The sequence below is a fragment of the Melitaea cinxia genome, chromosome 25 (genome assembly GCF_905220565.1).
Source record: "Melitaea cinxia chromosome 25, ilMelCinx1.1, whole genome shotgun sequence".
Classification (NCBI taxonomy): domain Eukaryota; kingdom Metazoa; phylum Arthropoda; class Insecta; order Lepidoptera; family Nymphalidae; genus Melitaea; species Melitaea cinxia.
The window spans coordinates 656,529-674,547 of NC_059418.1; the positions used below are offsets into that span (position 1 = coordinate 656,529).

Sequence of the window (18,019 nt, forward strand, 5' to 3'; positions counted from 1 at the left end):
CAAAGTCGCTTTCTCTGTCCCTATATCCCTATGTATGCTTAAATCTTTAAAACTACGCAACGGATTTTGATGCCGTTTTTTTTAATAGATAGAGTGATTGAAGATTAAGGTTTATATTTATTGTTATTTTTGAGGTTTCTAATGTGATGTCGTAAATAATTACATTTTTTCCGCTTACTTGCAAACGCAGGCTGAACCCAACGAGATTTATCAAAATAATGTACTAAGTATTGTACACATTAAAAAGTTCTACAGAAAACTCCGCTATGGTATATGTCTATCTCTTATGGATATCCCACAATAACATTTTTTTGTCATTGACTTTTTACGACAAATGACTAATTTTCGAAGCGATTTTAACCAATACAGCATTAATCCTTATCTAATTAAGTACCTTAAATACATAGTGCATTTAATATAGATCAATATGGCTCTTTACAGCATGTCATTTAAATGAATATTTTCGAAGATATTACAGATTTAAAATGCAGGGACATAACGGTTGCGGCGGTACCGGCCGGGCAGCCGGGCTTCGGCGCGTGCCTAAATACCTAAATGATAATAAAAACAATAGCGTCTCGAAGGCCGTGCTTCGCCCACCACACCGACTTTGTCCTAAGCCGAGGTGTGATCTCGCTAGGAGACACTCTTAGGAAGTCAAATCTCAATTAAATTTAAATGGGACCACATGACACGCAACACCTTTCAGTCGGTCCGACCAGTCAAAAGTTCTAAAGTAACATACAATAAAAATAGGTAAAAAAACTTTTTAAGTTAAACGGTTTTATGTTAAACATACATTGCAATGTTTAAGATAAATGTACTAAAAACCAAAAAATAATAAAATAGATACAGTCGTGGGAATTATAAACATATGCATAGAGTAGACTAAAATAAAACCGTGGGGCACGTAAATCAGCTCCTTTTTGGGGTTAAAAACGGGGCATCGTAATCTACATATGGATGAGTGACGAGGTGTCCAAATAATGCATCGTAATCTATACATGGATGGACAAAGATGAAATTTGGTAGGGAGGTAGATTATAGTTAGTAGACGTCCGCTAAGAACGGATTTTGCGATATTCCACCGCTAAGAGGATGTAATGGGGGCTTATAGTTCGTACGAAACATATACAACACCTATAAGTTCGCTTAATAGGTTATTTATACTGCAGCCTAAAAATAAAACTAAAAGTGTGGTGTATAGAGAGGTTTTATAAAGTTTTTATTAAATTATACTAAATTGTGACTTTTATAAAGTTAATCAGTATGATAAGCATTTGAAGTCACTTAAATAAAAAAATAATTTGCGTTAAACAATTAGTGTATTATAAAACAAAGTCCCCAAAAGTGTATGTGATCGATTCCCTTAAAATCTACTGAACAGATTTTCATGCGGTTTCACCAATGGAGAGAGGGCTTCAAGAGGAAGGTTTACGGAATAGCTAAGCCGATCTTGATGAAAGTTTCACTAGAAGTTTGCCGGAAAAACATTGGGACAGACTGATTTCAACGCGGGCGAAGCCGCGGGCACAGCTAGTAATAATATATATAAAAGCGAAAGGTCACTCACTCATCACGAAATCTCCGAAACTATAACACCTACAAACTTGAAATTTGGCAGGTAGGCTTCTTATAGAACGTAGACATCCGCTAAGAACGGATTTTACGAAACTCGACCTCTAAGGGGGTAAAACGGGGGTTGCAAGTTTGTATGAAAGTCCTATGTTTTTGAAGTAAGAGACTTGAAATTTAAAATGTATGCTCTATAGATGATGAGAAAATGTTCAAATAATGTATCTCTAGAAATCAACTCCCTTTTGGGGTTAAAACGGGGGATGATAGCTTGACTCACTCATCACAAAATCACCGAAACTATAATACCTACAAACTTGAAATTTGGCAGAAAGGCTACTTATAGGGCGTAGACATCCGCTAACAACGAATTTTACGAAATTCGACCCCTAAGGGGGTAAAACGGGGGTTGGAAGTTTTTATGAAAGTCCTATGTTTTTGAAGTAAGAGACTTGAAATTTAAAATGTATGCTCTATAGATGGCGAGAAGGTATCCAAATAATGTATGTTTAGAAATTAACTCCGTTTTGGGGTTAAAACGGGGGATGGTAGGTTGACTCACTGATCACGAAATCTCGGAAACTATAACACCTACAAACTTGAAATTTAGCAGATAGGCTCCTTATAAGACGTTGGCATCCGTTAAGAACGGATTTTACAAAACTCAACCCCTAAGGGGGTAAAACGGGGGTTGGAAGTTTGTATGAAAGTCCTATGTTTTTGAAGTAAGAAACTTGAAATTTAAAATGTAAGCTCTATAGATGGTGAAAAGGTGTCCAAATAATGCATCGTAATCTATATATATAAAAGAGAAAGGTCACTGACTCACTCATCACGAGAACTCAAAACCGCTGGATGGTCTATCCATCCAGTTTGAACAAAGATAAAATTTGGCAGGGAGGTAGATTATAGATAGCAGACGTCCGCTGAGAACGGATTTTACGATATTACACCGCTAAGTGGGTTTAATTGGGGTTGATATTTTGTATGAAACATATACAGCTTGAAAATAAAACTAAAAATGTGGTGTATAGAGAGGTTTTATAAAAATAACTATTAAATTATACTAAATTGTGCCTTTTAAAAAGTTACTCAGTTTGATAATCATTTCAAGTGACTGAAATAAAAAAATAATTTGCGTTAAACATCTTAATAGTAATGCATATCTTCATAACCACGCGGACGTAATCGCGGGCAAGAGTTAGTGTATTATAAAACGAAGTCCCTAAAAGTGTATGTAATCGATTCGCTCAAAATGTACTGAACGGATTTTCATGCGGTTTCAGCATTGGAGAGAGGCATCCACCATTGGCAAGAGGAAGGTTAACGGAACGGCTAAGCCGATTTTGATGAGAGTTTCACTGGTAGTTTGCTGGGAAAATTTTGTGACACACTAATTTCAACGCGGGCGAAGCCGCGGGCACAGCTAGTAGTTTATATAGAGAAGGAATGCAGATTTTTTTTTAAATTAGCATAAAAACATTAAATCAATAAAAAAAATTACACACTACACTATTTGACACACACACGCATATTATACTTTTTGTTGATTGTCAAAATCTGTAGTCAAATTGAAAATTAAAAAAAGAGGTTCTTTATGTTCACAATCTTTTGTTTTTTTTTAATTTAAATTTTTAATTATGGTCGAATTCCGACCTCTGGGCGACCTTTTACTTAACTATTTTTTTTCGTCGACCTACATTGTATTATACGGTATACCTGATGAGTTCTTACTGGGTATATCGATTTTAATGATTCTTGAGCTGAAAGCTAATGTTTGTCTTGTTGTCCCATTTAAATTAAATTTGAATCTGATGACCACTTATTGAGTAACCTTTGGTGACGCGCATTAACTTGACTATTTTATCGTCTACTTACGTTGTATTACTTGTCAAAATAATTAAAGTCGGTTTTGTTCGTTTGCGAGCAAACACGATTACATATTATTAGGATGCAATAAACTTACTGTCATGTTAACATAGCCTACGCCTGCAATTCATCACATCACATCAGTCTTTCGCAGTCCACTACTGGAATATATAAATTATAATGCAGATGGTATTGCAAATTATAATCAACCCTAAATCTGCTGTTGACACAGCATTTACAGGAGCTTACAACAACTTACAAACGACAGGAACGTACCATTACTTGAGAACTTCATTGTCTCTGATTTTCAAGGTTAACATACTTGCCCAGTTAAGCCATAAACACAATTCAAACAAGATATGTCCCTATCTTACTCAATAATTGATTGAGGGCAACTGAAAGAAATTTTAATTGGAATTGAATGACTAGAAATAGAATGTTCCCGTTAATCTTTTATAGTCAATCATTAGCATATTAACAATTGAAATCAACAAAATTAAATAGACAATTATTTTTCTCGGTGTGTCTAAATGCGGTTGATTCTTTTGATTTTTACAGTCACCGGATGAGGATCCAATACGGCAACTACTTGTAAAAAAAAAACGTCTTTGCTTCAGTCTGTAAGATCCCACAGCTGGGCATAAGCCTCCTTTGCCATGTAAGAGACGGATCAGAGCTTAATCCACCACCTGCCCCCTTGCGGTTCGGCAGATATGTTCCCTACCATGAGTAACAATCGCTAATAGGTATTTATGATAACAACCGGGACTGATGACTTAACTTGCTTAAAAGTACGGTGGGGAGATCCACAGGCCAGACATTAAAACCGGAAAGAAATATTTGTACGAATCCATATCGAGCAGGAGTCAAACAAGTTAACCATCGGTTTTTAAGGCCTCTATTCACACCACTACACCAGAGCGATCGTCGGTTAACAGCTGGAGGTTAAATAGGCTGACAGAGGCTCTTTCACAACAATAAAGTACTATTTTTAGATTCAAAGGCAGCAAATAACAATATCCCAGAAATAAATTAGAATTCAATATAATACCTACAATAAAATTTTGTCTCTTGGATACTATCATAAGTTAGATAGTTTTGATGTAAACCGTTGAAACAGACCTATAGAATAATTATTATGCTCTGGCATTGAAAATAAAAAATTACATAATTGCTTCACAAATAACACGAATTGGAAACCGTCCAAATAACTTAGACATCCAAAAATTCATTCAATACTGTTAAGTTAAATGAAATTCTTATCACAAATGTGTTTATTACACATTAAAGATAACATGCAGTGGCTTACAAAACAATTTCGTGTAATACCTAATTAGGTAAAGTTATCAATTGTTAACTTTTTAAATATAAAGGTTATTTAGTTTTATATTGTTAGTGTAAAATGAATGTATTTGTTACTCATTGCGTTAATATTTTACTATTATGGTTAAGTTCGGTTCACATTAGAGATCGGGTAAAATTTTGAGTGTCCCGAATTCTCAAAGGAATTGGAAATTATTTTGGTAAAACCGTGTGACATGACTATTATATTCTTTATTCAAAATCAAATCTGTTCTTTAATAATTTTTTTTTTTTGTTCGATGCGTATGTTTACTTTTTTTACGCAATATAATTACACACTTAAGATGTAAGTTAAAGTGCCAAAGTCCAAAGTATGAAATATCTAACAACCTTGAAATTATAGAAGAATTAAAATATTTAACGAGCCTATAGACTTATTTTTAGATTATAGACTACTATAAATTAATAATACTTACTGTATCCCACGTAATTATCAATTTATATTTCGAAACGCACTTTATGATTTTTTGTCAACACTTAAAAAGAAAAAAAAAAAACAACGTCAAAATTCCACTATTTAACACAAATTAAATAATGTTTTTCGGCTTATTTTTATTCCGTAATTATATGAGTATTTCGGGAGACAAAACGTTAAAACTCCTTTCTAGTAGATATGTAACTAAATCACAATTCACGTCATGGTCCGTGAATTTCAAATAAAAGAAGTAAATTGACAGATTGATGTATTTTATTAGATTTGACGTTACTATGACAATTTTAATGTGTTGCTAGTACAATTTCTTTATTCAATACCAAATTGCTGGAGAACTAGATATGATGGCATAATTACAAGCTGAAGATATTAATAGAATAGGCGTCTATAAATAGAATTATGCAATACTGGATTTGCTGTGTGGTTACGGCATTAAGAATATAGCCACTGCTTCTCTTCCCGTGGGTGTCGTAAGAGGCGACTAAAGGATAAAACAATTCCACTACCACCTTGGAACTTAAAAAGCAGACCGATGGCGGGATAACCATCTAACTGCTGGCTTTGAAGTACACAGGCCGAAGACGGGCAGCAGCGTCTTCGGTGCGACAAAGCCAGCCTGTGGTCACCAACCTGCCTACCCAGCGTGGTGACTATGGGCAAAACACATGAGTTCACTCCATTTTGGCGCGAACTTGTGGAGGCCTTTGTCCAGCAGTGGACTGTAATAGGCTGAAATGATGATAATGATGAATACTGGATAGTCAACACGACTACGCATTTTACATGAAGAGGAAAAACACTCAAATCAGTAGCGGAAATTTACTTTCCACTTGTAAGCTTTTTGTGTTTACTTTATTTTACAAACGACCATTTAAAATAAATAAAAATAAACATTTCATGTATTAAAAATACAAATTAAAGATTAACAAAAAAAAAAATGCAATTGTTTTGTGAAAAGTTTGCCAATTTAATTTTATTGGTTATTGTTTCGTGCTGTAGCATATTTTTTAGTCGTCTAATACACTAATGCACAAAAGGAAAGAATTGTGTGTGTGTATCTGTTGTTTTTTTCTATTACATAAAATACAAAATACGATGCCAGTGACGGTCTCGATTTGGATTTTATACTTTACAAATTAACACACCCTATACAAATATATGCATTTATCATAAGTGCTCTTACATCTCTTTTAGCGAGAAGACCGTTTTTTTTTGTACATGTCTATTTTTTATTACTTTCGGTATAATTTTTTTTCTCTGATAGTGTACAATAAAGAGTATTTGTATAAGTGGAAATTGAAACTTTAACTGGCAGAGCGTAATCCAGTTGCTGGCGAGACAGAGCTGACTGCTCAAAAATTGCTGATTGAGCTGATTGCTTATTGAAATAAAATCGAGACCTTTAGGGAAAAAATAATTTGATTGTTTGTCACACTGTCTTATTTGACAACAAAAATATAGCTTAGAGCGAAAGACTCGAATCCAGTTCTCAATAAATTTTAAAAAATGTCAACAAATGATGGCGCCAATATTTGATAAATTTCGTTCTTGTCTCCGTTTTTTCCTCTGCTTGTGTATATGGATGTACTTGTTGAAAATTATTTCTTTGTTCATTCATCATCATCATCATCATCATTATTTGATTTTATGATTTATAAATCATAGTGACAATAAATATGAAAGTTAAAAGTTTTCGAAATAAATAAAGACAATAAGTAAATAAAAAATAATATATATCTTATAACAGACACATCGTCTGTTCTAAGGTAAGCAACTTAATGCTTGTGTTACAGGTAAAAGCCGACTGTTACAACTTTATAGTATAAATATAAATACAAATATTAGACCCAGACTCAGGCGGGAGTCGAACCCGTAACCCACGGAACAAAAAGCAGGGCCACTAGAAACTGCGCCAACGGGCAGTCAAAAGTATAAAACTTCTTTAAGCACGCATGACTTGGGGAGTTAGCTGGTGAATGTGTGACGAGAGCGTTACGAAAAGTGCGATCAAGCGAGGCGAACGAAGCAAGAGAGAATTGCGAGCACACATTTTCTTCCTCTCTTTCTCTCATAGCCAGTTAGGTTTCGTATATCTAAGACACAGTGCAGGGCGATTGTGCAGAAGTTCTACTTCAGTCGTGTGGTCTAAAGGACACTCGTTTTAAAAATGAATCTTTTATTCTATCGCCCAAATTTTTTTAGTTCATCTATCGCATGTCACATGTCGCAAGTGTTCCGCGATATTTGTGTTTTAACCGACTTCCAAAAAAGGAGGAGGTTCTCAATTCGACTGTATTTTTTTCATGTATGTTACATCAGAACTTTTGACCGTATGGACCGATTTCGACAATTTTTTTTTAATCGAAAGGTGGTATGTGTCAATTGGTCCCATTTAAATTTATTTAAGACCTGACAACTACTTTTCGAGGTATATCTAATAATGTGTTTTTACTTGACGCTTTTTTCGTCGTTGTATTATACCGCATAACTTTCTACTGGATGTACCGATTTTGATAATTCTTTTTTTGTTCATCTCAAAAAGATTGGACACAATGTTGGATATTTGACTTCCGAACTTAGATTGATGTCCGATCTACTCGGGACTCTAACGGTTTTAAAATGAAATAATATTAACAAAGAAAATGAACAATGCACTAATGATTAAACGAAAGAATAAATACTGTGTATAATATAAATGCTTATGAAGCTTTTACTACGTTATAAAATGTATTAATGTATGTATAACATCCACATAATATATCGGGATAACCATCCAACTGCTGGCTTTCAAACACACAGGCCGAAGACGGGCAGCAGCGTCTTCGGTGCGACAAAGCCAGCACTGCGGTCACCAACCCGCCAGCCCAGCGTGGTGACTATGGGCAACACACATGAGTTCACGGCATTTTTGGCGCGAACTTGTGGAGGCCTATGTCCAGCAGTGGACTGCGATAGGCTGGAATGATGATGATGATGATGATGATAAATGTATGTATTAATGTAATTATTTCATTGGCTAGCTAACTCCAAGTTGCTAGCTTCTTCTACGTTGATTAATTAACTTCAGGGTACCGGTTTTTTGTGAGGGTATGCACACGCATCGTATAAAATTTACTCTCATTTTTCTCTAACGCGACTAGAGAACACCGCGTTGGCGCAACGGTTACAGCCATGGATTGTACCTGTTGCATTGGCGGTTGCGGGTTCGATCCCCACACATGACAAACATTTGTATTGGCCATACAGGCGTTTGCCGTGGTCTGGGTGTTTGTGCAGTCCTTGTGGGTCTCCCCACCGTGCCTCGGAGAGCACGTTAAGCCGTCGGTCCCGGTTGTTATCATGTACACCCGATAGCGATCGTGACTTATAGTAAGGAATATATGCCAACCGGCATTGGAGCAGCATGGTGGATTAAGCTCTAATCCTTCCTATAATTCCCAGTAGTGGGATATTACAGGCTGAAGCGTGACAAAAGAAGTATAACTTCAAAAGTTAAACAAAAAAAACGTCCATATTAAAATTTATTTGTATTTCATAAAATTTATTTACCGTATCAGAGGTTAAATACAATTTAAATGACAAGCAACACCACAGACTTAGGCCACGAATAGAAGTCACAAGAAAATTGATCCAATATATCCGCATAAACTCCAAATTATTACAACAAATTAATAACAATTTTTTCTGTATGTTATTGTCGGGACAGGGTTTGTATAAAAGAAAAATTTTAAATAAATTTAAAGTTGAAAATGACCATGTTTGAAAATCATCTCCTGATGTACACATTTTAACGCCTCTCGCTCTGAAACAGGCTATATTTAGTGCTAATCACTGAAATCAAGATCTGAATCTGAATCAGCTCTGCCTTTAATCGTTTTCTTGCTCTGAATCTGCAGGGCCCGTTGTTTCTTAGCTTCTGCTGGTGGTATGAGGAGATCGCCTGAGTATTCTATTACGTCGGCTCTGTAGACAAATATTGTTAAATTAATACACATGTATATCATGCACAAACAAATAAAAAAAAACAAGCGCTACGAAAAGTGTGATCGGGCGAGGCGAACGGAAGTTGAGAGGGAGATGTAAGTTAGATGGGGCTAGAGAAGTTTTACTTCGGGTTTTTACTTCGGGTGTGATGTCTAAAGCATACTTGTTTTTTTTTTATATCAATTAATCACTTATTAATATTTTTTTCACGAAAACGCCCTAATTTTCGAAACGAACGGACTCTGGACAAATCAGTGTGGCAATTCTGGCCTTACTTGGCTATCCTCCACTCGAGCATATCCGTGCTGAAGTCATCTCTGTTCCCAAGGTCTGTAAAGCCGACTATGAAGTCCTTCGTCTTGTTAGTCTTGACCAATCCTATTGTTGGTATCACACGGATTTTGAGGCGGCCTGGATAGAAATACAAATAATAAAATAAGTCGATATTTTTAAGTTAGACACAAGGTCGTCTGTTCCTATGGTAACTAAATGTTACCATAGGAACAGACTGCTAAAGCCTTATTAAGGCTATATACATGTACTTAAAAAGATAGGATTAGTTATACAAAAAAAAATGGATAAAAACATTTTCCAAGTCCACGAAGTGACTACTAACAATAACATAGGTTAAGTGTACAGTGTAAGTAGCAAATAAGTGTACATATATTGTAGTTAGCAAGTAAGTGTAAATACAATAAAAATTATGCTTCAGCCTGTACTGCCACTACTGGGCATAGGCCTCTTTCCCCGTGTAGGAGAAGGATCAGAGCTTAATCCACCACGCTGTTCCAATGCGGGTTGGCGGATATATTCCCTACTATGAGTAACGATCGCAATCAGGTGTACATGATAACAACGACGGCTTAACGTGCTCTCCGAGGCACGGTGGGGAGACCCACAAGGACTGCACAAAGACCCAGACCACGGAAAACACCTGTATGGCCAATACAAATGTTTGTCATGTGCGGGGATCGAACCCGCAACCGCCAGCGCAACAGGTACAATCCATGGCTGTAACCGTTGCGCCAACGCGGCGTCATAATATAATATCATAATAAAAATTAATAACTATAAAAAAAAAATATGTAGAACAGTCTTGGTCAGTGGACTCGCGTCGATTTTTGGAGATTTTAAGGCTAGTTATTAAGTTTTCTAAAGTTGCAGTGAAGTACCGATGCATGTTTAAAAAAAAATGGAAAAACAAAAGCACGGGCATTATAAGCCTGTGGATTTATTATCACTTACATAAAAAAAAAGTTAGTGTTAAAGATAAAACAGCGGTCTGATTTAGCTATGAGGTTGTGCTTCAGCCTGTAATATCCCACTACTAGGCCTCTTTCCCCATGTAGGAGAAGGATCGCAGCTTCATCCACCACACTGCGACACTGCGAGTTGGCGGATATGTTCCTACTATGACTAACGATCGCTATCAGGTATTTATGATAACAACCGGGACCGACGGCTTAAAGTGCTCTTTGAGGCACGGTGGGTAGACCCACAGGGAGAGAAATCAAAATCTGGGAAGAATTATTTGTAGATATATAGATATCCATCCCGAGCGAGTATCGAACCTCGAACCGTCGGTGTTTCAGGCGACTACTCGCACCACTACACCAGAGCGGTCTATATACATTATACGTATAAAAAAATAAATATTAATGTAACTCCTTATCATAGGCAGGAGTCGAACCTACAATCCCCGTGACAACAAGCTAGTAAAAAAGACAAGGTTAATATTAGCTAGGGTTCGTCCGTAAAATATGTTCACAAATAAAGAAAGGGGGGTATGTTTATTATGATGAGAGGCATAAACAGAGACGGGGGTTTAAAAAAAATGTGACATTTGCACTTCATTGATTTGAGTGGCTGTTAAATATCCAATGCGATCTGATCCTTTTTAATCACGAATATGTTTATGACATTTTTTCTGACACAATATTTCTTAGAGGGGACTAGAGAAACTTTCTTAGAGGAAGTTAGAAACTGCGTGACAAAAGGTCGCGTCAGTAATGTATTTTCCGAACTACCCTCAAATAAGAGATTTAACTGAGGTAGGGCACAGCAGGAATTTCCTGCTCAAAATATGGAGCAGCCCGACTGGGGTAGTACCTCGACCTTACAGAAGATCACAGCTAAATAATACTGTTTTCAAGCAGTGTTGTGTTCCTGTTGGTGAGTAAGGTGACCAGAGCTCCTGGGGGGATTGGGGATAGGGTCGGCAACGCGCTTGCGATGCTTCTGGTGTTGCAGGCGTCTATAAGCTACGGTAATCGCTTACCATCAGGTGAGCCGTACGCTTGTTGGCGACCTAGTGACATAAAAAAAAAAATAAGAGATGAAATCGAAACAAAACCAACAATCCTCACCAGTCAAAAACGGAGCCCGCTCCACGTCCAACTTGACAAACCTCGTCTCCACGTGTTTCTTCGCGAGGATCTTGAGGTGCATGTCCACGATGCGACAGCGAGTGGTGTCGTTCCTGTAGAAGTGGCAGACGACGTTCTCGCTTTTGTTGCAAACCGTGAAGAATTCCTTCTCATTGTCGATTTCGGTGTACTCTCCGTGACCCTGGGGAGGAGATATTTAGATGTTATACCACTGCTGATTCAGCCTGTAACGTCCCACTGCTGGGCATAGGCCTTCCGTGTAGGCTAAGATTTGTCTGATGGTGAGCGCTTACTATTTACCATAGTCTTGCAATCCAAGACTCTACCGTTGCTGTGTCTGCCTACCTTAATGGAATGTACGTGTTAAGTATACGTAGCAATATATACATATATAGTGCAGAGAGACAGAATATTTTACACTCAAGACTTCCCAGTAGAAACCGTTTCATGATAAACATCTACATGACCTTATACAAAGTATTTGTCAATCAAATCTGTGACCAACCACCAACGTTAACCAATGTTGTGATCATTGCAGAAATACATCAGCACATTCTATTCATTGTATCATGAATTATATGGAGAAAGTACCATTCACATATTTAAAAAAAAATTTCTTTGGCTAACTATTCGTTCATAAACGAAACAAATCAGTTTTAACCGACTTCAAAAAAAGGAGGTTCTCAATTTAAGTTAAAATCATAACTTTTGACTGGGTGGACCGATTTGGAAGATTTTTTTTTTAAACGAAAGGGGGTGCGTTTTATACGGTCCCATTTAAATTTAATTGAAATTTGACGAGTACTTGAGTTATCGCTGGTAATGCAAATTTACTTGACAATTTTTTCGTCGATCTACGTTATATTATAGGACATAACTTTTTACTGGGTGTACCGATTTTGGATAATTCTTTTTATATTCTAAGGCTTGAGCTTGTTGCGTGGTTCAATTAAAATTTAAACAAGATCAGACAAGTATTTTTTGAGTTATACCTACTAATATGTACTGTACTTTATTTTCAGTCAGTTCAGCCTATCGCAGTCCACTGCTGGTCATAGGCCTCCCCAAGTTCGCGCCGGACATTCTGGTTTTCGACAAACCTCATCCAGCCTACATCGGATATCTTGTCCAAGTAAATTGAAATAAGTTTTTTTTAAATATTTATAACAATAGTAGAGATATGAAAATTCATACATTAGCCAGCCACTCCTGCTTCTGTTTCGCACGTTGCTTCATTTCAGCGATCCTTTGCTGCCTTATCGCTTCCAAATCGCCGTTGTCGAGAGCATCCAATCTGTAATATATAATAATTAATATATTAACCGTCAGACCCGACAGACGACAAACCAACTTTTAGACTGTAATAATCGTGTTTGCAAGCAAACGAAGAAAAACCGACTTCAATTATATCGACAAGTAACACAACGTAGGTAGACGAAAAATATTCAAGTAAATACGCATTATCAAAGATTACTCCAAAAGTTGTAATCAGATCTCGATGGAATTTAAATGTGACCACATGATAAACATCAGCCTTCGATTAAGTTAAAAATCATCAAAATCGGTACAACCAGTAAAAAGTTATGCGGATTTTCGAGTTTCTTTCGATTTCTCTGGGATCCCATCATCAGATCCTGATTGCCTTATCTTGGTACCAAACTAGGGATATCTCCTTTCCAACGAAAAAAAAATTATCAAAATCGGTTCATAAACGACGGAGTTATCCCCGAACATACATTAAATAATTGTGTTTGCTCGCAAACGAAAAAAAAACGACTTCAATTACATCGACGAGTAGTACAACGTAGATCGACGAAAAAATAGTCAAGTAACTGCGCGTTATCAAAGATTACTCAAAAAGTAGTTATCAGATCTCAATAAAATTTATATGTGACCACATGACAAACATCAGCTTTCGATTAAATTAAAAATTATCAAAAGCGGTACACCCAGTAAAAAGTTATTGCGGATTTTCAAGAAGTTCCCTCGATTTCTCTGGGATCCCATCATCAGATCCTAGTTTCCTTATCATGGTACCAAACTAAGGATATTTTCTTTCCAACAAAAAAAGAATTATCAAATCGGTACACCCAGTAAAAAGTTATTGCAGATTTTCAAGAATTTCCATCAATTTCTCTGGGATCCCATCATCAGATCCTGGTTTCCTTATCATGGTACCAAACTAGGGATATCTCCTTTCCAACAAAAAAAGAATTATCAAAATCGGTACATCCAGTAGAAAGTTATGCGGTATAATACAACGTAGGTCGACGAAAAAAGCGTCAAGTAAAAACGCATTATTAGATATAACTCGAAAGTAAATTAAAGTAATTAAGTACTCAAATAAATTTAAATGGGACCAATTGGCACACACCACCTTTCGATTAAAAGAAAATTTGTCGAAATCGCTCCACCCAGTCAAAAGTTCTGAACATACATAAAAAAAAAAATACAGTCGAATTGAGAACCTCCTCCTTTTTTGGAAGTCGGTTAAAAATATATATATATATATATATGCGGTCGAATTGAGTAACCTCCTTTTTTTGAACTTTCTAGAATTTTATTATTTCCTCAATCTTTCATTCTGTAAGAATTTTCTACAGAGCACAAACACTGAGAATACAACAACGTCTGAACGCCCAATAAAAATGTATGCCATGTGCGGTGATCGATTCCGCAACTGCCAGTGCTGTGATCGTTGCACCAACGCACGTACGTCAATAAAATTACAGGATTAATAAATTAATCGATTTAGAGATTCAAGATTACCTTTCAATCTCACTGTCGAGCTGCTTCTCCATATTCTGAGCGACTTTTGCTAGTACTTGCTCCATGATTACTGTCCTTCTGAAATAAAATAATTTCACATTTATCTTTATTTCATTAGCCTACGCCGAGGGTCTACGTAAGATTGCCGGTGAAGCATGGATGAGGATTGCGGAAAACCAGGATGTCTGGCGCGAACTTGGGAAGGCCTATGTCCAGCAGTGGGCTGCGATAGGCTGAACTGAGACTGACATTTGAATAATGATCCATCACATAAATACATCATCTAATATATAAAATTCTCGTGTCGCGGTGTTTGTAGTTAAACTCCTCCGAAACAGCGTGACCGATTCTCATGAAATTTTGTGTACATATTGGGTAGGTCTGAGAATCGAACAACATCTATTTTTCATCCCCCTAAACGTTAAGGGTAGTCCACCGCAGAAAAATTTTCTTTAATTTTTAGTTAAATTATTTATTTTTTATTTTATTATGATTCGGAGTTGAAAAATACATACAACCCTAAATTTTCACCCTTCTACCACCAACCCCTATTTATAAATAGCGTTTAGCGGCAAGACAACGTTTGCCAAGTCAGCTAGTACCATTATAAATACAAGAATTTTAAGGGATGTTTGTTACACAGATTCCATCCATCCATCCATGTGTAATAATTTAGAATAGTACTACAAGAGGTTAATCAAATATATCAAATATATATATATATATATATATTATAAATCAAAGAGGTCGGGGCATCACAGTAGCATGCGCAAGCGATCCCGTGGCACCCTGTTACGATGATGAGGGCACCGCTGGGTTGTAGTGGGTATTCTGAGTTCACTTAGGTTTTAATAAAGATTTTGAATACACCAAATTACGTGAGAGACTAGTAGGAATTTAACTTCAGGATAAAAGTCAGTTAACAACCTATTAATAAAAGATTAATTCTTGTCAAATACTCAATTCACAATCTATGAAGTTGTTTTTTTTTTTATAAATTCTGATCCACGGGCTCAAAATGCCCGTGCCTTTGTTTATCATGCATGCATTATAATACCACAGGCGATTTTTCTACTTATTATACTACAGATCAACAGTCCTGTGACTGCCTAGTAAAACAAGGACATGGTCCGACGCTGATGGTTTTTTTTTCCTTACTAAATACTGTTTATGCAGAAGTATACACATAATTGCTTTCTAATTTCTAACATTATTATTTTTCTTATCTGTCTATAAAAAAAAAAAAGTATGTACACTTATTTCCTAGTTACCAGATATGTACACTTATGTTCTACTTACAATGTACACTTAACTATGTTACTGTTAGTAAGGTTTTTTTTTATATTATTTTTTATATAGTTATTATTTATTTATCTATTTATTTATTTTATTTTATAGGTACATCCACAGAATACATATGGAACATTATATATGATTCACTATTACATTATTATCTAATATGTATCCCATTACGGGGTACACAACATTCCACAATATATTAATGCCGTGAAGCAAGTATAATTAAAATTACTTCGCATAAAAATTAAAAGTAAAGATCCTACTTGTTAACAATAAAATTCATTTAAAAAGGTCATTAATCAAATTTATATAAAAAGTAAAGTTAAGATAATATTAATAATCAAACATAGCTAGCATTCAATAATAAGAATATGAATATGAAATGTTATGAAGATGCTTGCATCTTCCAAGCACAATGGTTGTTGTTGCTGTCCTAAGGTACCCCAGTGGTACAAAGGGCCCTTGTGAGACGTCTCCATCCGCTCCTGTCCTGTGCCTCTCGCTCCACGTCCCTCCAACTAAGCCCGGCCGCTCGCAGCTCGGCGTCGATAGTCCGCTGCCACGTGTGCGCCGGCCGGCCCCGTCTCCTACTCCCGCGCGGCCTCCACGTGAACGCGACCCTGGCGGCGCTGTCCTCTGGTCTTCGGAGGGTGTGTCCTATCCACTTCCACTTCCGCTGAGCAATTTCTTGCTTGATCGGGATTTGGTGGCATCGATTCCAGAGATCCTCGTTGCTGATAGTGTTCGGCCAGAATTTGCGCAGGATGAACCTAAGGCATTTGTTGACGAACACTTGTAGCTTGTGCGTCAGACCCTTTGTCTCTTTCCATGTCTCGCAGCCGAAGAGCAAGACAGACTTCACTAAGGAATCGAAAAGGGAAATCTTGATCCGCCGGGTGAGCACGTTCGAATCCCATACCGGTTTTAATTGGGCAAAGGTGGCTTTCGCTTTTTTGATTCGCGCGTCGACGTCGTCATCAGAGCCCCCGCTGTTGGTCACGGTGCTGCCGAGATATACAAATTTCGTGACAGTTTCCAGTGGTGCCCCGTTGAGTGTGATGGAGCGATTGTCGCATGACTGAACACGCATTTCGACGGTCTTCCTAGTATTGATTCGTAGCCCCTTATCTTGAGCTACCTCCACTAGCACAATGGTTTACCACGTAAAAAAGGTTTTAATCTTTTTGTGGTAAGTTTTAATGTTTAAACAACTCGGGGGCTAAAAAAATGACTACTCGTAGCATCATAATGTTTTTAAACCCATACAGAAGTTCGAGTAGTAAAATATTATCTTTATTTCAACTATTTTATAATAAAAAAAAAGTACTGTTGACAAACAAGATTTGGTTTTCAAAATGATTGTATTTTTTTATTAAATATTATATAAATACAAGTTACAATATGGTAAATTGACAAAATTTTAAATTATTACATTGATTATAAGGAGTGGGTGGACCATTTCGTACCATATTTGGACCAAATTATCGCAATGGCGCAGTCTTTGACTTCGATCAAACATTTCGAATATTTTTTAAAACTAAGGCTTACATCTTATATATTACTATTACGTAATATATAATATTTCAACTAACAATATTATGATTCCTTATGTATTTCCAACCCATATCTCTTTATAAATACAATGAAATAGGACGGTGACCTCATCGCCACACATGTTTCAAAACAGTAGAAATACACAAAAACTTACTTGCTCTGAGTAATAAAAATATAATCACTATGTTTTAAATACAGTTCGTATTTAATTTTTATGATTTATGTTATTTTTATTGAGTTTTTTAACATAATATGTGATAAAAATAAATAATTTTTCCGACACTGTTTACAAGAAAACAAATGACAGTCTGATACAAACGTTGCTATATGAAAATTTTGTTACTAAAAAGAAACGCTGCCAGTATTAATAATATAACCGCTCGTGCCAGTATTATAACCGCCCCCAACGATAGTTTAATACGCTAGAACTATATCGCATTAATAATGTTTCTATTACGATACTCGAATCAAAAAATATAGCCACTAAAAATATAACTTTAGAAACAGTGATTAATAAACATAAGTCGACGCAATAACAATAGTTTTTCAAATTTGATTGTTTAAATAATTACTTCATAAACTGTTAATTGATCATTACAATGTGAAAACTAATACTTTTATTTAAATCATTAAATTATAATTCATGTTTGATTTATTGAAATACTTAACCCTATTCTTGACACTGTGTACAATTTGATACGTTCAACTTTTAGAAAATCCCGAGAATTTCTCTAACGAGTTTTTAAAACTTTTGTTGTTTAGTATGATAGAAAATACACATATATTT

General features: G+C 36.1%; 1 protein-coding gene across 1 annotated transcript; it reads right to left on the minus strand.

Moving 5' to 3' along the window:
* Positions 1-8,745: 8,745 nt before the first annotated feature.
* Positions 8,746-17,404, minus strand: LOC123665912 (thioredoxin domain-containing protein 9). The gene is made up of 6 exons (XM_045600140.1): positions 17,387-17,404; positions 14,380-14,457; positions 12,805-12,904; positions 11,590-11,791; positions 9,499-9,634; positions 8,746-9,202 (listed from the first exon to the last, which is right to left on the minus strand). Exons 2-6 carry the CDS (start codon positions 14,442-14,444, stop codon positions 9,064-9,066), a joined length of 642 nt encoding a protein of 213 aa, XP_045456096.1. The 5' UTR covers positions 14,445-14,457; positions 17,387-17,404; the 3' UTR covers positions 8,746-9,063.
* Between the last annotated feature and the right edge of the window lie 615 nt (positions 17,405-18,019).